General features: G+C 42.3%; 1 protein-coding gene across 1 annotated transcript in view; it reads left to right on the top strand.

Moving 5' to 3' along the window:
- The window catches only part of ERAP1 (endoplasmic reticulum aminopeptidase 1), a 58,381-nt gene that overhangs the window by 12,747 nt on the left and 19,759 nt on the right, over nucleotides 1–25,875 (top strand). Inside the window, exons 2-15 of the mRNA XM_073678195.1 lie at nucleotides 5,036–5,579; nucleotides 6,664–6,802; nucleotides 8,602–8,736; nucleotides 9,263–9,383; nucleotides 9,466–9,620; nucleotides 11,103–11,216; nucleotides 13,811–13,942; nucleotides 14,595–14,726; nucleotides 14,825–14,899; nucleotides 15,109–15,266; nucleotides 18,285–18,364; nucleotides 20,146–20,329; nucleotides 21,758–21,914; nucleotides 21,995–22,179. Coding sequence (XP_073534296.1) covers nucleotides 5,095–5,579; nucleotides 6,664–6,802; nucleotides 8,602–8,736; nucleotides 9,263–9,383; nucleotides 9,466–9,620; nucleotides 11,103–11,216; nucleotides 13,811–13,942; nucleotides 14,595–14,726; nucleotides 14,825–14,899; nucleotides 15,109–15,266; nucleotides 18,285–18,364; nucleotides 20,146–20,329; nucleotides 21,758–21,914; nucleotides 21,995–22,179 — 2,252 coding nt within the window. The 5' untranslated portion in view covers nucleotides 5,036–5,094. The remainder of the gene's footprint in view (nucleotides 1–5,035; nucleotides 5,580–6,663; nucleotides 6,803–8,601; nucleotides 8,737–9,262; nucleotides 9,384–9,465; nucleotides 9,621–11,102; nucleotides 11,217–13,810; nucleotides 13,943–14,594; nucleotides 14,727–14,824; nucleotides 14,900–15,108; nucleotides 15,267–18,284; nucleotides 18,365–20,145; nucleotides 20,330–21,757; nucleotides 21,915–21,994; nucleotides 22,180–25,875) is intronic.

A 25,875-nucleotide genomic window follows, 5' to 3' on the forward strand; every position in this document is an offset into this window, starting at 1 on the left:
TCATCGCTGCCACTGCCGCTGCTACGGACTCCTCAGCCGCGTCACTGTCTTCCCGCTCTGCGCTGTGACTGCTCAGTAGAGGGCACGGTGGAAAGACATCATTGCGCCCTCTGACCTGAGAAGTCACAGTGCAGCAGCCGTGGAAGATACATGACCTGCTGCGGAGGCACGGGAAGAGGTATTTGTGCCGGGGCCCTGAGCAAGTGGGGGGGGGGGGCTGGTGCTGGCACCGCTCTCCTCCGCTCACGGGTCCCATAGGACGTGAAAACATATATACATATTTTTTGCCTTAAATACACAGAAAATGTGTCAGCTTTAACTTTAGGCCTTTTAGAAATCATTTCATCTTCAACTTGCTTAACTGTACACAATAACATTAGTATTGACCAGGGGTGCCCAAACTTTTACATGCCACTGTATATGTGTGAGAAATATTCTTCCTAAGAAGCAATGAGTCCTTATACCCTATTAGGCTATGGATGTGCCCATGATGCAGAAATGCTCTGGATTTTTCCTGAGCGTTTCTGCATCTCCCTGGCAGAAAAAACGCATGCGGATTGTACATACGGTTTTCCTGCGTAATACATGCGGATTGTACATGCGTTTTCCTGCCAGGGACATGCGGAAGTGAAGCGTTCTTCACTTGCATTTCCGCATGCGGGTTGACAAGCGTTTTCCAAGCGATTTTAGCATCACTTGGAAAGTGCTTGTCAACTTGGTCACACTATATAAATTCATGCAAACGGCATGGATTTATATAGTGTGACCCGAGAGAATGTCAAAAAATAAAAAATAAACTTATACTTACCTTCTGATGGCTGCCGGCAGATCGCGGTACGCTGTACTGAAAGATCTGCCGTCACATGACTGTGACGTCACCGCAGGTCCTTCAGTCCTGCGCGATCTGTAGGTAAGCACAGGGAAGGAGTCCGGGGGCCGTTGGAAGGTGAATATAATATTTATTTTTTATTTTATTCTTTTTTTTTACAGCTTTTAATGGTACCTGGGTGTGGAGGAGAGTCTCCTGTCCTCCATACCCGGGTACCATCCACTCATTACAACGCGCCAATTACGCAAGTACAGATGCAGTCTTGCGGAATTGGCGCGTTCTAATGCAAGTCAATGGCGGCGAAAATGCAGCACTTCCGCAAAATAATTGGTTGTGCTGCGTTTTTTTCCACAATGATAATCCGCAGCGGAAATTTCCGCAGCATGGGCACAGCACATGAGGATTATCATTGGGGAACATGGCAGGCCTTCTACCAAGCGTTTTTTAAGCGTTTCTGAAGCGTTTTTGCCGCTGCGGAAACGCTTAAAAAACACATCGTGGGCACACCGCCTAAATATGGCTTTAATTTGAGACAAAACCATTGAGTGCTTCTGTATGACATGAGATGCAAATGGGGGTACAATTGAGATCCCATGTACATCTATGGTTGCCGTATTATTGACCTGTAATCTTATGGTGTGCATGAGCCCTTAGATTTTAGGTACGGTAATCTTGCAAGTGTATCTTCAATATGGTGGTTATTTAAGAGCCCATAACCATTATCTTCTAAGGGCCCAGACCATTCTCAAAGCTTCCCTGGGGCATTTTTTTAGGTGTGTACTTTCAACATACAGGGGCATGGTTCCCCCTCTTGAGTTGGGTATCTTGTCTAGATAGCTTTCCAGGTTTTTGGGCAGGTACAAAAGTCTGCTCTGGACCCTGCTGTGCCCCCATCTATTTTGAGGTTTGCTGACACATAGTGCGGTGAACTACAAAAGTTAGGGACCATCCTGATTGGGTTCACCTTTTCGTGGTGAGATGGCTTTTACACTCTTTTGATCAAAATAGAGTCAACTAAGTATTGTGCCGTAGCCCTGAGCAATCAGGGGGGGCGGGCGCTGGCTCCGCTCTCCTCCGTTCACGGGTTCCATAGCACGACTTGGGTGCCCGTCGGCGAGTGGGCCCCCCTGCCTGCTCAGGGCACCGGCATTTGCCCGGGTGCGCCGAGTGCTGATGCCGGGCCTGATCCACCCCCATGCTTAATGGTTGGTGAGATGTTCTTTTCCTGAAATTCTGTGCCCTTTTTTCTCCACACAGACCTTTGATCATTGTGGCCAAAGAGTTATATTTTACCTTTACCTGTTAAATCCCATTTCTTACATTTTAAACTGAGGAAAGGGCAACTTTAAAACGTATGCTTTCTTCTTCTTATAGCCTTCTCCTGCTTTGTGGGCCTCCACCATTTTCAGAGAGCTAGGCAGCTGCTTAGAAGAACCCAAGGCTGCTGTTTTTTGGCACAAGGTTAGAGGAGGCTGGGTTTTTAGAAAGCTGGGAAATTAGCATTGCCTGGCTTTTCCTAACAATGATAGTGAACACCCCATAACCCTAACAGGCAAATTAAGGTCTGAAACCTTGGTCAAAGTTATCTGAGCACACAAATCTCCAAGGGTGCCCAAACTTTTGCATCGGCCCATTTTAATTTTTGTAATTTTTAAAATGTAAAAAATTAAAACATATATACATATTTTTTGCCTAAAATACAAAGTAAATGTGTCAGCTTTAACTTTAGGCCTTTTAGAGATAATTTCATCTTCAGCTTGCTTAACTGTTCACAATAACATTAATATTGACTAGGGGTGCCCAAACTTTTACATGCCACTGTGTGTGAGAGATATTCTTCCTAAGAAGTAATGAGTCCTTATACCCTATAAATATGGCTTCAATTTGAAACAAAACCATTGAGTGCTTCTGTATGACATGAGATGCAAATGGGGGTACAATTGAGATCCCATGTACCTCTATGGTTGCCATATTATTGAGCTGTAATCTTATGGTGTGCATGAGCCCCTAGATTTTAGGTAATCTTGCAAGTGTATCTTCAATATGGTGGTTGTTTAAGAGCCCATAACCATTATCTCCTAAGGGCCCAGACCATTCTCAATGCTTCCCTGGGACTTTTTTTTTAGGTGTGTACTTTGAACATACAGGGACACGGTTCCCCCTTTTAGGTTGGGTATCTTGTCTAGATAGCTTTCCAGGTTTTTGGGCAGGTACAAAACAGTCAGCTCTGGACCCTGCTGTGCCCCCATCTATTTTGAGGTTTGCTGACACATAGTAAGGTGAACTACAAGAGTTAGAGACCATCCTGATTGGGTTCACCTTGTCGTGGTGGGATGGCTTTTACACTCTTTTGGTCAAAATAGAGTCAACTAAGTACACTAAGTCATTTACATGTACTAGTACTATTTAATTATTCTTTAAATTTCAGGGTATTTGCTCACTTTGTAATCCTCCTAGGTTCTGGAAGTCACACTATATGTCCAGCAAATCTTCTTTGTAGGAACTTTTGCTTTGCCTTTTCAGTTTTGAGCTTCACTACAAATCCTTTATTGGCGATAAGTGCTATATATACAGTACAGACCAAAAGTTTGGACACACCTTCTCATTTAAATATTTTTCTGTATTTTCATGACTATGAAAATTGTACATTCACACTGAAGGCATCACCAGCAAAGCACCCCCACACCATCACACCTCCCCCTCCATGCTTCATGGTGGCAACCAGGCATGTAGAGTCCATCCGTTCACCTTTTCTGCGTCGCACAAAGACACGGTGGTTGGAACCAAAGATCTCAAATTTGGACTCATCAGACCAAAGCACAGATTTCCACTAGTCTAATGTCCATTCCTTGTGTTCTTTAGCCCAAACAAGTCTCTTCTGCTTGTTGCCTGTCCTTAGCAGTGGTTTCTTAGCAGCTATATTACCATGAATGCCTGCTGCACAAAGTCTCCTCTTAACAGTTGTTGTAGAGATGGGTCTGCTGCTAGAACTCTGTGTGGCATTGACCTGGTCTCTAATCTGAGCTGCTGTTAACCTGTGATTTCTGAGGCTGGTGACTCGGATAAACTTACCCTCAGAAGCAGAGTTGACTCTTGGTCTTCCTTTCCTGGGGCGGTCCTCATGTGAGCCAGTTTCTTTGTAGCGCTTGATGGTTTTTGCAACTGCACTTGGGGACACTTTCAAAGTTTTCCCAATTTTTCGGACTGACTGACCTTCATTTCTTAAAGTAATGATGGCCTCTCGTTTTTCTTTACTTAGCTGCTTTTTTCTTGCCATAATATAAATTCTAACAGTCTATTCAGTAGGACTGTCAGCTGTGTATCCACCAGACTTCTGCCCAACACAATTGGCAAGAAATCCCACTTATTAAACCTGACAGGGCACACCTGTGAAGTGAAAACCATTTCTGGTGACTACCTCTTGAAGCTCATCAAGAGAATGCCAAGAGTGTGCAAAGCAGTCATCAAAGCAAAAGGTGGCTACTTTGAAGAACCTAGAATATAAGACATATTTTCAGTTGTTTCACACTTTTTTGTTAAGTATATAATTCCACATGTGTTAATTCATAGTTTTGATGCCTTCAGTGTGAATGTACAATTTTCATAGTCATGAAAATACATAAAAATCTTTAAATGAGAAGGTGTGTCCAAACTTTTGGTCTGTACTGTATATATATATATGAAATTGTGGTTCATTGTCTATAGAAAGTTTTTTTCCCCTTTTTATGTTTAGCTGTCAAAATGATAAGTTAGAATAGAAACTGACACTTAAAGGGGTATCCATCTCCAAAATCCTATCCCAATATGTAGTAGGTGTAATAATAATAATAATAATAATTACAAATACCTCCAATTAGAAATGTAGTACAGTTTCTCTGATTCACTATGTCTCTTTCCTCATGTGCCGGCTTTGCAGGACCTTAGGTATCCATGGTTATGACCACTGATATAGTGACAGCTAGTTGCTAGTGGTCGTAACCATGGATACCTAAAGTCCTGCAATGCCTGCACATGAGGAAAGAGACATAACGAATAAGAAAAACTATACTACATTTCAAATTGGAGTTATTTGCTAATATTATTATTATTATTACACCTACTACATATTGGGATAGGATATTGGAGATGGGAATACCCTTTTAACTCATGCAGATAATGTTGGAATTTTTCTGTAAACTGCGCTGTTTTTTTTTTTTTTTTTTTCAGGATCCAGAATAACATCTTTATTATTCTGAGGTTGGGAAATCATTCATGAGGAGAAAGTAATGATGAATTTTTTATTCTGTCCGGGAGCTTTATGCCTTTTCTGGACATTGTGCTCTGTGGCTTTGGCGGCTGACAGCACGGACAATTCTAATGACGTCTTTCCCTGGAAAGATCTTAGGTTGCCCAAATATGTGATCCCCCTGCACTACGAACTCTCTTTACACCCAAACCTAACTACTCTCACATTTGCTGGCCTTGCTAAGATCACAATTGTTGTACTACAGCAGACGAATTCTGTCGTTCTGCATAGCAAGCACCTAACCATAACCAAGACAAGTGTGGAAAGAAAAAAGGGGAATGATCTTGTCCACCAAGATTTGCTCCTCCTGGAACGTCCGGCAGGTGAACAAATTGCACTTCAAGCTGCTGACCCACTGAGCCCGGGAGAAAACTATACTCTGTATATTGCCTACAATGCCAACCTCTCTGACAGTTTCCATGGGTTTTATAAAGGCTCATATAGAGCCCCGGATGGTGAGATCAGGTAAACCTGCTTTCTAATATATTTATTACATATGATGATTGATTCCCAGAGAAGATCCAAACGTAAAGAGCACCCGTTACTAACCATAAATATTAGATTTTTTTCACCTGGTGTAAATGCCGCTGTTCTACTGAATTTGGCATTTTTTGTTTTTGGTTCCTTTGCCTCTCTGCCCCTGAGATATGGTCCCTTATTCCTTGTATATAAATCGTCTTTTTTTTTAGCTAATTGGGCATGGAACCCAAGAAGATGTCCATAAAAAGAGGTTGAGGGGTCACGCCCACTTGGCTAACAATTAAATTTACATACGAGGAGGTGGGGCCATATCTCATGAATGGAGAGGCACAGGAAAAAAAAATCCAAAAAGAAAGAAAAGAAAAACAATTCCACAATCGGGAGAACAGCGGCAGTTTTTTTTTTACAGGTGAAACAAATTAAAATAAATGAAATATTTATCTGAAGTGACAGGTCCTCTTTAAAGTCTTCTCTCTCTCTTTTAGTAAATGATTGTATGCAAATATAATAATTTGGGGCATCTTTTCTTATAATTCTACATTGTAATGCTCCTTTGTTATTCCTACTGGAAATGAATGTATAAAGTGATGTCTGTTTGCTACTAGTTATGGTTGTGTACTTGTATAATCTAACACTGTCCAATCAGTGCAAACGCTGTAGGACACACCCCTTTGACAAAAGATGGGGTAACATCTAGTTGTTAATATATGTATATAGTGTCGGACTGAGGTGCCAAGGGTCCACCAGTAGCCAACTCCAAGTTTTCAACTACATGCAAATGTGACATTATCATCAATCACAAATGTAACAATGAGCTGGGTAGATTGATAAATGAATAAGATGCCAACCTTCGTCTGTACGTAGTATATTGTGGCAAGTACTGCTCATATAAGAGGGTAGTGGCCACTCCTGCACAAGGGCCCATCGGAGGATTCTCCTGTTCTCCTGTGGGCCAGACCAAGCCATCATGTATATATCTATAGAATAAATGGCACATTTATTTGGTTATATAATTACATTTAAACACATGTCCTAGAATCACAAGATTATGATATCTTTTTTTTGTCAGGGTGCTTGCATCAACCCAGTTTGAGCCTACAGCAGCCCGTATGGCCTTCCCATGTTTTGATGAACCCGCCTTTAAAGCCACTTTTTCCATTAATATCCGAAGGGATGCAAAACACAGTGCCGTGTCCAATATGCCTATAGTAAGTATGACCATGTGGTTAATGTCTACACTTCATAAAAGCAAATACTGAATGATGAAGAGGAAACAGAAATAAAATGGAAATGTTGAAGGAATAATGATAATGCTCTTGATAGCCACACAGTCCTGTAGCTCGTGAGATGGGTGTTCAGTACCCTTTTCTACATGGCAATTTTAGCTGTTTTTAATGTAATTTTTTCTGTCTATATTGTACATATACAGTTGTGCTCAAAAGTTTACATACCCCGGCAGAATTTTTCCTTTCTTGGCCTTGTTTCAGAGAATATGAATGATGACCAAAAAAACTTTTTCTCCATTCATGGTTATTGGTTCGGTGAAGCCATTTATTGTCAGACTACTGTGTTTTCTCTTTTTAAATCTTAATGACAACCAAAAACATCCAAATGACCCTGATCAAAAGTTCACATACCCTGGTGATTTTGGCCTGATAACATGCACAGAATTTGACACAAATGGGTGTGAATGGCTACTAAAGGTAACATCCTCACCTGTGACCTGTTTGTTTGTAATCAGTGTGTGTGCATAAAAGCTGAGTGAGTTTCTGGGATCCAGACAGACTCTTGCATCATTCATCCAGCCACAGACGTTTCTGCATTGAGAGTCATGGGGAAACCAAAAGAATTGTCAACGGATCTATGGGAAAAGGTAGTTGAAGTGTATAACACAGGAAAGGGGTACAAAAAAATATTCAAGGAATTGATAATGCCAGTCAGCAGCATTCAAACTGTGATTAACAAGTGGAAAATTAGGGGCTCTGTAAAAACCAAACCACGGTCAGGTAGACCAACAAAAATTTCGGCCACAAGTGCCAGGAAAATTGTTCGGGATGCAAAGAAAAACCCACAAATAACATCAGCTGAAATTCAGGACTCTCTGAAAACTAGCGGTGTGGCTGTTTCAAGTTGCAGAATAAGTAGGCACTTGAAGAAAAATGGGCTGCATGATCGAGTCGCCAGAAGAAAGCCATTACTGCGCAAATGCCACAAAGTATCTCACCTACAATGCACCAAACAGCACAGAGGCAAGCCTCAAAACTTCTGGAACAAGGTAATTTGGAGTGATGAGACCAAAATTTAACTTTTTGGCCACAACCATAAATGTTACATTTGGAGAGAGGTCAACAAGGCCTATGATAAAAGGAGCACCATTCCTACAGTAAAGCATGGAGCTGGATCGCTGATGTTTTGGAGATGTGTGAGCTACAAAGACACAGGAAACTTGGTAAAAGTTGAAGCAAAGATGAATACAGCAAATACTGGCGATAAATTTGCACTCATCAGCCCGGAAGGTGCGCATGGGACGTACTTGGACGTTCCAACATGACAACAATTTAAAACACAAGGCCAAGTCGACCTGTCATTGGCTACTGCTTTACCATCTGAGAAAATAAAGAACCTCATCCACAACTACCACAAAAGACTTCAAGCTATAATTGATGTTAGAGGGGGCAATACATGGTATTAAGAACTGGGGTATGTGAACTTTTGATCAGGGTCATTTGGATGTTTTTGGTTGTCATTAAGATTTAAAAAGAGAAAACACAGCAGTCTGACAATAAATGGCTTCACCCAACCAATAACCATGAGTGGAGAAAAAGTTTTTTCGTTATCATTCATATTCTCTGAAACAAGGCCAAGAAAGGAAAAATTCTGCCGGGGTATGTAAACTTTTGAGCACAACTGTAAATCCACTGCCTACTGGGAATTATCATTGGGAAACACGTGGAAAAAACACATCCGCCCTGCATCCAGTTCACTCTGTGGTCATTTCCTTTCCTAGGTAAAGACTGTACACTTAGATAATGGGCTCCTGGAAGACTGCTTTGATGTCACGGTGAAGATGAGCACCTATCTCGTGGCTTTTATTGTTTCAGACTTCAAATCAATCAGTCAGACCACAAATCATGGCGTCAAGGTAACGTTTGCAAGATAGGCAAAAACAGTGCCTCATCTCTTCAGGTAGTGTATGGTATTACAGCTCGAAGTCCAACATAATGAGGTGGTGCAGCATGCATGTATTCTTTGCGTGGAGAGTTCCTTACAGTTAACGTTAGTGTTTTTTTTTTTTATAGATGGTAGCTAGAGATGAGAGGATCGTTTAGCGCAAGCCCGTTTGACAGTCCAGGTCAGTGCTCTTTCTCTGTAGACAGGAGCTGTGCAATTTTCCTGAGCTTCTAGGTTCCTCGGTGCGGCGTTTGATTAGTCGGCCTGGTGTGATGTCATCTGGGCTACGTGCGGCGCACAGGTGACGCCTTGCCAGTACTGGCTAACCATAAGCAGAGCCTGGGATCCCAGAGGGAAAGGAAATTCACGCAGCTCATGTCCACGGCCAGAGAGCAGTGACCCGGACCGTGGGCCGGGATTGCGCAAAGTGATCCGCTGATCCTTATTGGTAACACATGCCTGGTAATATAATTATGGCTACTTTGCTTTCATCCTAGATATCAGTCTATACTGTCCCACACAAGATAGATCAGGCTGTGTACGCCTTAGATGCAGCAGTAAAACTTCTGGACTTTTATGAGGAATATTTCCATATACCGTACCCTTTGCCAAAGCAGGGTACGTATCATTGACTGGCAGAGGCGTTTCAGGATGTGTGATTATTTTTTGCGTTTCTGATGATTTCATCAAATTTATTTAGATCTTGCGGCAATTCCTGACTTTCAGTCTGGTGCAATGGAAAACTGGGGGCTAACGACTTACAGAGAGTCCGCATTGTTGTATGATCCTAAGACCTCAACAGCCTCCAATAAACTCTGGATTACAATGGTTATTGCTCACGAGCTGGCTCACCAGGTCAGTTGGGATTAGTTTGAGTGTACAGTTTGATGTCGGCTTTCCATCATTGATTGCTTTCTAATACCCCAATGTTATCATGACCTGCCATAGTGATAATCTATGTATTCTGAGTAAATGCAAAGCGTGTTATGTATGCCAATATTTAGCTTATTTTGAATTGTAATTCACAGTTACACTGGAAAATAGTGACTATGCAGACCTGCTCATGGCAGCCTTGCCCTGCAGAACTCTCCCAGAGTTCACATTCAAAGATCCAGGGTGCCAGTGCTTAAATCTGTAAAGATCCCCCAATAATCAAACTTAACAGGATATTCTTAAATTTGGAGGTTATTCCCTATAAATATAATAGAGAATAACTTCCTGATAACTGGGGGTCCGATCATTGAGACTTCCACTGTTCCTCAAAACCGGGGCTCAAAAGAGCCCCATGTAAATGGAGAAATGGTCAATCATATGCACTGCCGCTCCATTAATTTTGATGGGATTGCCGAAGACTAGCAGATAGCTGCGCTCAGGGATCTCCAAGGGTCCCATTAAGAATGAATGGAGCAGCAGTGCGCTGCCCGTATGATCGACCACCAATACATTCACACGGGACTTTTCAAATCCCAGGTTCTTGAGGGTCCTAGCAGTTGGACACCCAGCAATCAGCAAGTTAACTCCTACCCCATTGATGCGGGTTAACTTCCAAACTTGAGAATACCCCCTTAAATTATAGCTCTTGTTCCCTTATATGTTGCCTTTTGGGGCTTTTCTGGCATTCATCCCCTGTAGTTATTGGAGACAGAAACATTGAATACAGCCATACATGCATCCATATTCAGAAGGTTATCAAGATGTACTGAAAAGATAGCGGGAAGCCTACACAGGGTTTGTTTTGTAGTCTGCAACTATGGGGACGCATGGGTCAGCATAGGAGCTGTAGACAGAAAACGGAATGACATTTTTAATTGCAGCATTTTTTGCACATTTTCAGGACTTTTTACAAAGTGGCTTTTTTTAATTTTAGATGCATTAGAGCAAAGCAAAATGGATATGATGATGGTCATACCTTTCTAATGGAATTAAAGCTCTTGTTGCCTATTAATGTATAGTGTAGCAGTATATAGTATGTGGAGTTTCCTACCTTTATTGAGATAGGCCATCCTACTAGAGCGCTTACTTAGATCCTTTGTGTGCTGCAGTAATAGCTAGGTCGGTAGACAGCAAATGGTGGGCCTTGGTAGAGGTGTCGTCCACTAATGCCAATCAGACAATATCTGGCTCTTTTGTTCTTGATGGAACCCGGCCTAGACAAGACCTTGGTGCTGCCCTTGTTCTGTACCCCAGAGCAGAAGGATTTCAACCCCAAACAGTAGTGACACATTGCTTAACAGTAAATCGTCCCAATTATTTATTATCTATTTAATATGATAATGTAGGAGACTATAGATACTGTAGCTGTGAATGGTAACTGCAGTTCTTTTATTTTTTTGGTAGTGGTTTGGAAACCTGGTAACAATGGAGTGGTGGAATGATCTGTGGCTGAATGAAGGATTTGCAAAGTTCATGGAGTATATTTCTGTCAATATTACTTATCCAGAGCTGCAAGTTGTAAGTTTATTTCTTAAAACTTATATAAAGCGGATCTGTGATCAGACTGTTCTGGAAGTGTGTAAAATGACCAATGTTAATTACAGGCAATCTGTCAGCAGGATTTCACTCTCTCCCCCAAACTTTGTATATGCTCATGTAGCTCTATCAAGGACAAGTCCAGCAATACGTTTACTTGGCCAGTCCGTTCCTCCGTTACTGAGAAATCAGCATTTTAATTGATATGTAAATGAGGCTGAAGCACAATGGTAGATCTGAAGCCTCTGTCACTCCAGCTCTATTCCTCGCCTCCTTCTGCTTGACTGATGACTTTTTTGTCTGAAGTCACACAGCATAGAGGCTGTCAGTCATGCAGGAGGAGGTGGTGCTAGGTGGGAATAGAGGTGGAGTGCCAGAGGCTTCAGATCTAATGTAGTCCTTAAGCCTCATTTGCATATCAAATGCTGATTTCTCAGCAACAGAGGAACAGACTGGCCATGTAAAGGTATTGCTGGACCTGTCTGTAAAAGAGCTAAATGAACATATAAATAGTTTGGGGGGAGAAGGGTGAAATCCTGCTGACAGATTCCTTTTAATAATTTATATCCAATATACAAGCCCTAAACCTCTTTTCATGTAAGTAGCACCCTGAAGGATTGATGTTGAGTAATTATTGTTGAAAATAATATTATGTTCTTAGTTGTTCTGTCTGCTATTTAAAGTGATATAGGTTAGAATTGTAAATTTTAATATAGATGAGACTCCCTATAGGCCAAAGTGGGAGATTGTGGGTGAGAGGAACATACCGTATTCATGTTTGCTTTCAAATTTTTCCTAATAAGATAACTATGTCTAATAATGTTAGAAAAATGTAAAATATATTGGGTACACCAGAATTGTGGCTACATGACTGTTATAACTAGAGAGTTGGAAGAATAGAAAAATGGTTATAAAATGCCCCTTGTAGGACAAAAATAAAAATATGCAAGTTTCTTGTTAGTTTACCCAGTTTCTTAAGGAATAACGAAAGTGAAAATACGAAACGTTGTAATATATCTTATCAGAGAAATCTGCTTTCTTCTCCTTCTGGACTGACAAATCATTCTCAAAATTCTCAATTCTCTGGTAAAATCTGTATTTAGTGAAGATAGATTGTTACATTACTGAGATAGGTGACGGCAGTTGCCACTGATAACATTCTATCTCAGACATTTAAAAATATGTCTTCACTGAATACAGATTTTACCAGTGAATTGAGAATGATTTGTCAGTCTAGAAGGAGAAGAAAGCAGATTTCTCTGATGAGATTTATTACAAAGTTTCTTATTCTTATTTGTACTATTAATTTATGTAATAAAAAAATAATATAACGGTTCTCTCATAGGATAGTAACAACAAAAAGAAGGGTGTATATAGAGTACTCAGGATCTCCAATTATACAAAATTAATATATTTTATTGATCATTTTACAAACAACAAGGTAAATAAAAACAATTAAAAAGCCCAAAAGGCTGAGTAAACACCCAAAAAATCCATATAAGAAAAAAATGAACCTCTTCTGCTGTGCTCGCCTGGAAGGATGCACAAAAATGTATAGATGATGTGTCAGAAATAAATAAAAAGATCCAATATCCTGGAATGCAACTAGAAAAACCTTATGTATGCACTTATAAGCATGAAAAACATAAGGAACAATCTTGAAAATGCATATAAAATGCAATATAAAAATAGAGGTGCCGCCCTTCAATTGACCATACAAAACATGTGTGCCTAAAAGATAATAGACAACAATGTGCAAATATGCAATCTAATGGTAAATGATATGCTCAGTGGCAACCAAGAACCCAAATAAGTCAACATACTACATATCCCAATATAATTAGATATATGCTGTAATCTGAGCAAAAAAGGCAGTGCATAAATATGCAAGAAGAAGAAATAGTTCCCACAAGATATGGGTCCTAGGTGCAATATCTACAGTAAGACATGCAAGGAGAAGATCAAATATCTGACTCCCTCATAATCAAAGAATTGTGACACCTGTCTGCGGCAAAATGCACGGAGGATGGACCCCACGCATATCCCCACAGGACGTGGCTTCCTCAGGGGCGTTTTGATGTAAGGTATCCAAGGTCTGTTTTATTTATACTCATATCAGATACCCAATTAATTAATGATGCTGATGCTTGCCATATGGCTTACCGTGCGAAGAGTAGCGTCCGGAAGGTCAAGGCACGGAAAGATGATACAATAAATGACTACTGGGATCTAGCTGCTTAGACGATCCATGATACAAAAAATGATGGTCCAAAGCTCCCGGTACAAATGGGGCGGTAACAATCACTACTCGTATAGACAGTGAATAAAGCAGTGGTTGTAGTGGTTGCACATGTTCACGGCTGGCTGCTCCATTCACACAGGAGACTTTATGATCACAGTTTTCGTGGCCCAGGAGTCTGCCCTCCAGTGATCATACATGTCTTACCTCTCATGTGGATAGGTGATATATGTTGTTTATGGGATAATCCCTTTAAGAGTAAAATAATGTGTTCTCCTTACTGGAGGATTTCAGCTACATAGATGTACGTTGCTACTGAGCTCTTCTTTCTCTGCAGGATGACAAATTTTTAGACAAATGTTTTAGTGCCATGGAAGTAGACTCATTGAACTCGTCCCATGCTGTGTCCACCCCTGTGGAGAATCCTGAACAGATACAAGAGATGTTTGATGAGGTCTCCTATGACAAGGTAACATATTAATAGTATCGTTTTTAATCATTGGACTGTATCTTACACAAGAAGGGACAAACTTTTTATTATAAGATCCACTTTTTGGAAACCTAAATTAGATGATCTCACCGAGACCAATATGTATGAAGGCGACTTTTCTGGATGACCTTTTAGAAGCCCCAGTTCCTAATAAAAGCCCTAGCATCCACATTTAGTTATTTTTGTGCTGGCTCCATGTTCTTCACACATGTCCATGTTGCTCCTGTACTTTTCCCCAATGTATACAAGCTGACATGGAGTATTTGGACCAGTACCAAATAATAGCACTGGTACTGCCTAATATCATATCCCTATATGTATCACTAATAATCATTTTACTAATGAGTAGAATAAACAGAACATGTGACTGTGAGAATAGGCAAGCTGGCTCCACAGTTATATAACTTATGTACTTTCCTCTACCACCTTTATCATCTTGTGATATTTCCATTGTAAGGTCGTCAGTTTAGTCTAGACTACAAGTAAAGCCACAAGTTGACCTGCCTTCTGCACTCATGTATGGTCCACCGCCATGACCAAAGACAAATCATGGCGAATCATGCCGAGCAACCCTATTGTGATGAGGCACCACGGGATTTCCTAAGCCTTTCTTCCATTGTGTATTTTGCAGGGTGCTTGCATTTTGAACATGTTGCAAGACTACATGGGTTCTGACAGTTTTGAAGCCGGCATTATCCATTACTTACGTCGTTTTAGCTTTCGCAATGCGAAGAACGAGGATTTATGGGACAGCATGACGGATGTGAGTTCACAATCTTGTCACAGAAAGTATAGCTTGGTGAATAAAGATGTTGTTAGCGGAATATTAAAATTAGTATTATTTTTGCTTGCATCCATCAGACTTGTCCTTCAGAAGACTCTGCAAGTGGTAATAAGGAGAAGAGTGGATTCTGCAGGAAAGGCCAAGAAAAGTCTGTATGTACTGTAAACCATATAATTATTCTAAGTGATGACAATGAAATGGCATGGATATATATGGTTCATACTGAAGCAGTAGTGTACTGTGTAACCCACTGCCGGCTGACAACAAATGTGCACAAACCACAACACTGCACATTTCCTAATTTTAGGATGCCTGGTAGATGTTGTGAATTTTCTGATAATCTTCTGTTTGTTTCTGGCAGCACTGGACCGATGATAATATCATTGATGTGAGGTCCATGATGAATACGTGGACACTACAGAAAGGATTCCCATTAGTCACTGTGACTGTAAAAGGAAAGTATGTCTATGTACAACAAGAGCATTATCAGAAAGGCGCTAGAGATGCCGAATCCGCTGGGTAAGTAGTACCATAGAATATCAGTAGGACACCTCGGGCCTGAATTGTCTAATCCAATGTAAAATATGCTTTAAAAGCTGTAAAGTGCAAATACCTTCTAGAGTGGAATATGGCAGTATACTCTAGATCGCCAACTTTCCTATGTGCATTGGGGCTTCCTGGTGACCCGATACATGTCTACTCGGCTGAACTGTCCATGCATGCTGTACTGTGCAAAAGTTTTAGGCTACGTTCCCACAATGAGCTTTTGATGAGTTTTTGATGTTGCATATTGTCTGCACCTATTAAGTAAATTAGATTACTTGCTTTTTTTTTTATTGCGTTTTTCAATGCTTTTTTTTACATGTGCTTTTATCGCATTTTTGACGCTGTGTTTTTTGTCTCTTGTTGGTCTGTCATGTTTAAAATAAAGCTCCTTTGTTTTTGTTAAGTCCAGGTATTTGGCTTTGACAGCACTGTATTGATATAGTCATGTGATGATGACAGGCGTGTTTGATGCGTCTCTGCTGCATGTGCATTTTTTACCTGTGAATTTTCCGCATCTAATGCAAGTCTATGGGAAAAATTAGCACAGAAAACTCAGTGTACCTGCAAGAGAAATTAACATGTAGTGGATTTAAAACACGCACCGCAGCTCAGTTTATGCTGAGTAAAATGGAAGCACAGTGGGCAGGAGATCTCTATAAATCCCATCCACTTTGTTAGAACTGTTCACACAGGAAAAATACACAGCATCAAAAACTCATCATAAACACACAGCCTTAGGCAGGTGTGGAAATACTGCAAAGTAAGAATGCTTTCAAAAATAGACGTGTTAGAGGAAATCTGTTAACAGGTTTTTTCTTTATTTGAGAGCAGCATAGTGTAAGAACAGAGACCCTGATTCCAGCGATGTGTCACTTACTAGGGTGCTTTGTGCAGTTTTGATAAAATCACTGTTTTCCCTGCTGCAGATCTAGCAGTGCTCTGAATGCTGAGCTCTGTATAACCCCGCCCACACCACTGACTGGCAGCTTTCTGTGCACACTGCAAAAAGCTGCCAATCAGTGGTGTGTGCGGGGCAAGATACATAGAGCAGGAGGACAACATGATATTAGACAATTAATTCTCTAGGAATAATCTCGTGGTGATAAAACACTGATTTTATTGAAACAACAGCAGCCTAATAAGACACACATCACTGGAATCATGGTCTATGCCCTTACTTCTTGCTGTTCTCAAATTAAATAGCAAGAGCTTACTGACAGTTTCCCTTTAATGGTTTCTTTTTATTAAATAAAAAAATGCAAAGTGAATGAACAAAAGAGGAATTTTAAAAAAATCAACAATTGGTGTTACCACCCTTTGCCTTCAAAACAACGTCAGCTCTTCTAAGCATACTTGAAGGACCTCGGCAAGGAAGTTGTTCCAAACATCTTTGGAATCTAACCACAGATCTTCTGTGAATGTCGCTTATTCAAATCCTTCTGTCTCTAAATTTAATCCGGGACAGAATCAATGATGTTCAGATCAGAGCTCTGTGGGGCCGTATCATCACTGTCAGGACTCCTTGTTCTTTACTTTAAGGCTGTGTGCCCATGATGCGTTTTTAATGCGTTTTTGCAGCTGCGGAAACGCTGCGGAAACGCATTAAAAACGCATGGTAGAAGGTCTGCCATGTTCCCCAATGATAATCCGCATCTGCTGTGCACATGCTGCGGAAATTTCCGCTGCGGATTATCATTGCGGAAAAAACGCAGCGCTACCAATTATTTTGCGGAAGTGCTGCGTCTTCGCCGCCATTGACTTGCATTAGAACGTGCCAATTCCACAAGACTGCATCTGTACTTGCATAATTGGCGCGTTCTAATGTGCGGATGGTACCCGGGTGTAGAGGAGAGGAGAGTCTTATCCACACCCAGGTACCATTAAAAAATCTGTAAAAAAAGGACCTGTGCTGACGTCAGAGTCATGTGACGGGTCACGCGACGCTGACGTCGGCAGGTCTTTCAATCCACCGCTGTCGGCAAGGGAGAATGGAGTGTAAAGCTGGACACCGGGAGCCATCGGAGGGTAAGTATACATTTATTTTTTTATTTTTAACCACTCTCTCGGGTCACACTATATAAATCCATGCCGTTTGCATGGATTTATACAGTGTGACCTAGTTGTCACAAGCACTTTCCAAGTGATGCTAATTGCTTGGAAAGCGCTTGTCAATCAGCATGCGGAAATGTCAGTGAATAACGCTCCATTTCCGCATGTCCCTGGCAGGAAAACGCATGTACAATCTGCATGTACAATCCGCATGCATTTTTTTCTGCCAGGGAGATGCAGAAACGCTCAGGAAAACATCCTGAGCATTTCTGCATCATGGGCACATAGCCTAAAGATAGTTCTTAATGACATTGGCTGTATATTTGGGGCCAGTCTCCCTCAGAATAATTGTAGTAGCTGTCTGTATTTCTCAGCATTGGTGACACCATTAATCCTGAACAAATTCCCAACTTTATTGGCTGAAGTGCAAACTTGCAAAGAACCTCCACCAAGCTTCACTATTTCCTGCAGACACTCATTATTGTACCGCTCTCTAGCCCTTCAGCAGACAAACTGACACATTTTTCACATTTTGACTTGACAGTCCAGATCACCTGCTGTCATTTTTCTGCACCCTATTTCCTATTTTTGTGTGCATAGTTGAGTCCCTTGGCCTTGTTTCCATGTCAAAGTTATAGCTTTTTGGATGCATTTTTGTTTCATGTAGACCACCTCTGGCCAGACTTCTCAAAACAGTAGATTGGTGTAGGTCGGTCCCTTCTGAGCTGATGGCACTGCTGGACATCTTCCAATTATGAAGGGAAGTAATCAAGATGTATCTTTCATCTGCTGCACTAAGTTTGTCCGATCACTGACAATTTTTGAGCCATGTTTACACCTTCCTGACGTCCATTGTTACAAAGTTACCATATATAATTAGGCTATTTCAGTTTTTAATATACTTTTTCATCCTTACTGAATATTATTTCTATATTATTATAGGTTGTTATGGCATATCCCTTTGACCTACATCACCAGTAAATCTAATTCAGTCCAAAGATTTTTGCTAAAAACTAAGAAAGGTATGTACAGTAACAGATTGGAATATACAGTCAATTGTAGAGATTTATGAAGCATAATACAGCAAAAAAAATATATATATACAGTACAGACCAAAAGTTTGGACACACCTCATTTAAAGATTTTTCTGTATTTTCATGACTATGAAAATTGTACATTCACACTGAAGGCATCAAAACTATGAATTAACACATGTGGAATTATATACGTAACAAAAAAGTGTGAAACAACTGAAAATATGTCTTATATTCTAGGTTCTTCAAAGTAGCCACCTTTTGCTTTGATGACTGCTTTGCACACTCTTGCCATTCTCTTGATGAACTTCAAGAGGTAGTCACCGGAAATGGTCTTCCAACAATCTTGAAGGAGTTCCCAGAGATGTTTACCACTTGTTGGCCCTTTTGCCTTCACTCTGCGGTCCAGCTCACCCCAAACCATCTCGATTGGGTTCATGTCTGGTGACTGTGGAGGCCAGGTCATCTGGCGTAGCACCCCAACACTCTCCTCCTTGGTCAAATAGCCCTTACACAGCCTGGAGGTGTGTTTGGGGTCATTGTCCTGTTGAAAAATAAATGATGGTCCAACTAAACGCAAACCGGATGGAATAGCATGCCGCTGCAAGATGCTGTGGTAGCCATGCTGGTTCAGTATGCCTTCGATTTTGAATAAATCCCCAACAGTGTCACCAGCAAAGCACCCCCACACCATCACACCTCCTCCTCCATGCTTCACGGTGGGAACCAGGCATGTAGAGTCCATCCGTTCACCTTTTCTGCGTCTCACAAAAACACGGTGGTTGGAACCAAAGATCTCAAATTTGGACTCATCAGACCAAAGCACAGATTTCCACTGGTCTAATGTCCATTCCTTGTGTTCTTTAGCCCAAACAAGTCTCTTCTGCTTGTTGCCTGTCCTTAGCAGTGGTTTCCTAGCAGCTATTTTACCATGAAGGCTTGCTGCACAAAGTCTCCTCTTAACAGTTGTTGTAGAGATGTGTCTGCTGCTAGAACTCTGTGTGGCATTGACCCGGTCTCTAATCTGAGCTGCTGTTAACCTGCGATTTCTGAGGCTGGTGACTCGGATAAACTTATCCTCAGAAGCAGAGGTGACTCTTGGTGTTCCTTTCCTGGGGCGGTCCTCATGTAAGACAGTTTCTTTGTAGCGCTTGATGGTTTTTGCAACTGCACTTGGGGACACTTTCAAAGTTTTCCCAGTTTTTCGGACTGACGGACCTTCATTTCTTAAAGTAATGATGGCCACTCGTTTTACTTTACTTAGCTGCTTTTTTCTTGCCATAATACAAATTCTAACAGTCTATTCAGTGGGACTATCAGCTGTGTATCCATCAGACTTCTGCACAACTCAACTGATGGTCCCAACCCCATTTATAAGGCAAGAAATCCCACTTATTAAACCTGACAGGGCACACCTGTGAAGTGAAAACCATTTCCGGTGACTACCTCTTGAAGCTCATCAAGAGAATGCCAAGAGTGTGCAAAGCAGTCATCAAAGCAAAAGGTGGCTACTTTGAAGAACCTAGAATATAAGACATATTTTCAGTGTTTCACACTTTTTTGTTAAGTATATAATTCCACATGTGTTAATTCATAGTTTTGATGCCTTCAGTGTGAATGTACAATTTTCATAGTCATGAAAATACAGAAAAATCTTTAAAATGAGAAGGTGTGTCCAAACTTTTGGTCTGTACTGTATATATAGCCCTTTGATAGCACACATAAAGGATACAAAGGTTTATCCTGATAATTAGACTGTTTGCTTCTAGATATGCTGGTCCTGCCAGAAGAAGTGAAGTGGATCAAGTTCAATGTGGGAATGAATGGTTACTACATCGTTCACTATGAAGATGGCGGCTGGGATCCGCTGATAAAACTTTTGAAGGAGAATCACACTGCAATTAGCAGCAATGACCGGGCCAGTCTCATTAACAATGCCTTCCTACTTGTGAGGTAAGCAGGTCTCTGAGAGAAAACAGGACCTCCTCTGAACTTTCTACCAAATTACTGATCCCTATAGCAGCGGCTCTGGCGTCTACTGCAGATGGGCAGGATATTTCACCATCTCCATGCAGGAGGTGTCTTCTTAAAACAAGAACCATTGTGAAAAACAATATTACTATACTTTAAGTTACGGTATATATATAAAAAGCCAGTAATGAAGTGAAGCTTGCATTAAAAAAGCAATAAAAAAGTACTTTGGGGGTATGTCAAAAGCAAATGAAAAGTCAAAGATGCTATAGGATTTTTATAGGATGAAAAGGATGAAGTGGTCAAAAATGATGTTGAGAAGGCCAAACTTTTAAATTCCTATTTTGTATCTGTGTTCTCTAAGAAAGCAAATGTAACATCAACTGATCTGTACTGTGCTATCGAAGGAATAAAAGAATCCACACTATGTATAAACAGAGAGACGGTGAGGGAACATTTAGCTAATTGGAGCAAAAACTGGAGCAAGTTCAGAGAAGAGCTACCAAGATAGTGAGCAGACTGCAAACTATGTCCTACAAGGAATGGTTATAGGATCTGGGAATGTTTAGCTTGCAAAAAAGAAGGCTAAGAGGAGACTTTATAGCTGTCTACAAATATCTGAAGGGATGTCATACTGTAGAGGGATCACCCTTATTCTCATTTACACATGGAAACATGAGAAGCAATGGAATGAAACTGAAAGGGAGAAGATACAGATTAGGTATTCTAAAAAACTTTTTGACAGTGAGAGTGATATTAACTAGTGTAACAGGCGGCCACGAGAGGTGGTGAGTTCTCCTTCAATGGAAGTCTTCAAACAGAGGCTGGACAGACATCAGTCCGAGAGGTACCTTCCAACTCTAACATTCTATGATTCTGTGATATATATTCAGTGCAGTGAATAATAAACCTAATATACCACTTTGACCATCTTGGTGTTCAGAAGAATAATGATGTATTATCGGGTTACACATAAATTGAGTTTTACAAGTTACACAACACAATGATAAAATGTATCATATAATAGTAATATACGCTGTATAGTGCCAGTGTATATAAATTATATGTATAATGTGTGTGTGTGTGTGTGTATATATATATTGACATTACATCAAAGTTGGTTCAGCCTGTAGTGTGTTTTTCCACTTTAACTTTGTTGGTGACTTCAAATCCAGGCCTCCATTGGTTAATAAATTTGATTTCCATTGATGATTTTTGTGTGATTTTGTTGTCAGCACATTCAACTTTGTACAGAACAAAGTATTCAATGAGAATATTTCATTCATTCAGATCTAGAATGTGTTATTTGAGTGTTCCCTTTATTTTTTTGAGCAGTGTATATATATATATATATATATATATATATATATATATAAATATGATTACATGATTTCTTTTTCTTCTTCTCAGCATTGGTCGTCTGCCCATTGACAAAGCTCTTAGCTTAACAATGTACCTGACAAAGGAAGATCGCATCATGCCAGTTTTCCAAGGAATGGATGAACTGGTCCCTATATACAAATTAATGGAAAAGAGAGATATGAAAGAGATTGAAGACAAGATGAAAGTAATTCTAGATAAATCATTTACATTGAGCAGTGACATGTCTGCTGTACCTTGCTACATTGTACCCTTTCTTGTCCACAGGCTTATATTGTAAATCTTCTCCGCAATCTTATAGATGCCCAGTCATGGACGGATGACGGCACGGTGTCTGAGCGGATGCTCCGCAGTTCTCTTCTTGTGTTTGCTTGTTTCCGTAAATACCAGCCATGTGTTCAGAAGGCCCAGGAGTACTTTAACAACTGGAAGGAGTCTAATGGATCCCTGAGGTTTCTGCAGTGTTTAAGATCATTTAAACCACTTTATACAGATGGGTTTCTAGACGTTGTGATCCTTAGATTATAGCTGTAAGGAACAGAGTAAAAGACTAAGTAACCTTTGTATTACCATGTCTGGACATAGTATGTATTTATTACTCTATTCCTTACTTTAGGAAATGGATAATAAGTACTCGCAAGCTCAAAGTAATGTACTTAAAGTGAATCCTCACCTCATATCAGCAGTATTTATCAGTCAGGGCTCTGGATTTTGAGTTCCAAATCATCTGCGCAGATGGCACAAGCATAGGAGCTGTGCTAGTGCCATCACCTGCTGGTACCATCACCTTGGTGCCATCTGTATTATACAGCTGCCGCTCTGCTCTGACTGCCAGAATCTAAGAAAAGGCCAATACCAGTCATTTAATCACTTAGATGACATTTAACATGCAAGTGATTTGCAAAGGTCACTCATTGCCCCTACATCGCCTTTGCAGCAACTCTCCAGGGCCAAAGATTTGAGTACTAAAAATGGCCTCAAATACGGAATACAGAAGTTTTTACTAATGGTATATAAACACATCATATATTAAAGGGACTGGGCTTTATTTTTTTTTATTGATGGGCTATCCTAAGGACACCCAGCACCCCCCTGATCAGCATTAAACTGCAGCAGCCGGAACTTCTCTGATGCCGCCAGACCACAGCCAGCAGTGCGTTCAAATATTACAATTACATGGTATTTACTTTTCCAAGGTCCAGAGCAGGTTCTCTGTATCTGCACTGGGATCTGTATACTGGCTGCAACTGATCACAGAGCTCAGCTCCTCAACTACACATGGAGGGCAGGTAGATAGTGACAGACCCCGCACTACACTTGGAGGACAGGTAGAGTGTGACAGACCCCACACTACACATGGAGAGCAGGTAGAGCGTGACAGACCCCACACTACACATTGAGGACAGGTAGATAGTGACAGACCCCGCACTACACATGGAGGACAGGTAGAGTGTGACAGACCCCACACTACACATGGAGGACAGGTAGAGTGTGACAGACCCCGCACTACACATGGAGGACAGGTAGAGTGAGATAGACGCCACACTACACATGGAGGACAGGTAGAGTGTGACAGACCCCATACTACACATGGAGGACAGGTAGAGTGTGACAGACCCCGCACTACACATGGAGGACAGGTAGAGTGAGATAGACGCCACACTACACATGGAGGACAGGTAGAGTGTGACAGACCCCGCACTACACATGGAGGACAGGTAGAGTGAGATAGACGCCACACTACACATGGAGGACAGGTAGAGAGTGACAAACCCTGCACTACACATGGAGGACAGGTAGAGTGTGACAGATCCCGCACTACACATAGAGGACAGGTAGATAGTGACAGACCCCGCACTACACATGGAGGGCAGCTAGAGAGTGACAGATCCCACACTAAACATGGAGGACAGGTAGAGTGTGACAGACCCCCCACTACACATGGAGGACAGGTAGAGAGAGATAGACCCCACACTACACATGGAGGACAGGTAGATAGTGACAGACCCCGCACTACACATGGAGGACAGGTAGATAATGAGAGACCCCACACTACACATGGAGGGCAGGTAGAGAGTGACAGACCCCAAACTACACATGGAGAGCAGGTAGAGAGTGACAGACCCCACAATACACATGGAGAGCAGGTAGAGAGTGTCAGACCCCACACTACACATGGAGGGCAGGTAGAGAGTGACAGACCCCACACTACACATGGAGGACAGGTAGATAATGAGAGACCCCACACTACACATGGAGGGCAGGTAGAGAGTGACAGACCCCAAACTACACATGGAGAGCAGGTAGAGAGAGATAGACCCCACACTACACATGGAGAGCAGGTAGAGAGTCACAGACCCCACACTACACATGGAGGACAGGTAGAGAGTGACAGACCCCCTGTAACGGGTCTGGGAGGCGGAACCTCTGAGCTACTATACAAGGGGGCGGTCCTTGTAAGGGAGCGGGTGGCGACCAGGGTAGACGGGCAGGCAGTCACAGCAAGTGACCGGGGCAGTCTCTGGATGAACGGGCAGGAGGTCACGGCAAGTGACCGGGGCAGTCTCTGGATGAACGGGCAGGAGGTCACGGCAAGTGACCGGGGCAGTCTCTGGGTAAAGGATTGGTACGACCTGTGGCGGCAGATGATAGACGGGAGCTCCCAGGTGAGCAGGCGAGAGTCTCTGGATAATCGGGTGGTCACAGCATGTGACGGTGGAGCCTCCAGGAAGACCAACAGACAGGTAGCAGATGAGCGCTCCCAGGTGAGCGGGCAGGAGTCTCTGGACAGGCGGGTGGTCACAGCACGTGACGGCAGAGCCTCCTGGTAGGCTAGCAGACAGGCAGCAGATGAGCGCTCCCAGGTGAGCGGGCAAGCTGGTCCTTAGACAGACTGACAGAAGTTGGAAGGCAGACCGTCGAACCTCAGGCAAGCAGGCAGGTAGAAGATGTGCGCTCCCAGGTGAGCGGGCAAGCTGGTCCTTAGACAGACTGACAGAAGTTGGAAGGCAGACCGTCGGACCTCAGGCTAGCAGGCAGGTAGCAGGATATCAGGCAGGAATTAGACAGCAGACTGGCAGGAATCTGGCAGGTATCTGGCAGGTAACTGGCAACGGGACCTGAGGGCTGAAGCAGAGTAGTGAACAGTGCTACAACATTGCTCGGGCACCTCCATTTTGGAGGAGGTGCCTTTTATATGGGAGGTCCTCCGGCAATTGGCCGGGGACTCCTTAGGACGGCGCGCGCGGTCCCTTTAAGAGAGGGGGAGCGCGCGCGCGCGCGCGCCCTAAGCACACTGCCGGGTAAGGAGCGCGTGCCGGAAGCAGCGGGGAGAGCAGCGCTGGAGGACGCCGCGCCAGGAGCGGGGAGGAGAGAGGGACGGCGTCTCTGCCTAGAACGGGGCAGAGACGCCGATGCTACAGTACCCCCCCCTTTAGGCCCCCTCTTTTTTTGTCCAGAAAGAAATTTCTCAAGGAGAAGCGGGGCGTTGATGTTCTCCCTGGGTTCCCAAGTTCTCTCCTCAGGACCAAACCCCTTCCAATCTACCAGAAAAAAGGTTTTTCCTCTTACCCTCTTGGAGGCCAGAATACTCTCTACCTCAAAGATGTCATCAGCGGAAACCGGAGCAGGAGGGGCACCTGGATTTTTGGAAAAAAAGTTAAAGACAACGGGTTTGAGGAGAGATACGTGGAAGGAGTTGGGGATCCGTAGGGTGGCCGGGAGTTTTAATTTGTAGGCCACAGGGTTAATTTGCCTGAGGACTTCGAAGGGGCCGATGAATCGAGGACCCAACTTGTAGGAGGGTACTTTGAGCCGCACATGTTTGGATGAGAGCCAAACCTTGTCTCCCGGACGGAATTGGGGCGGATCCAGACGTCTCTTATCAGCATATCTCTTCATCCGCTCAGAGGAGAGAAGAAGAGCGGACCTGGTGCTCTCCCAAATAGTAGAAAATTCGCTGACAAGAGACTCCGCAGCAGGGTTGTCCACAGAAACGGAGACAGGAAGTGGAATCTGGGGATGTTGGCCACCGACTATAAAAAACGGGGATTTAGAAGAGGACTCGCTCTCATGGTTGTTATAAGAGAACTCGGCCCATGGTAGGAGATCCACCCAGTCAGAGTGGTGAGCATCAACGAAGTGCCGGA

Source organism: Phyllobates terribilis, unplaced genomic scaffold (assembly GCF_046119375.1).
Source record: "Phyllobates terribilis strain yellow unplaced genomic scaffold, ASM4611937v1 Scaffold_1__5_contigs__length_1240528914, whole genome shotgun sequence".
Taxonomy (NCBI): domain Eukaryota; kingdom Metazoa; phylum Chordata; class Amphibia; order Anura; family Dendrobatidae; genus Phyllobates; species Phyllobates terribilis.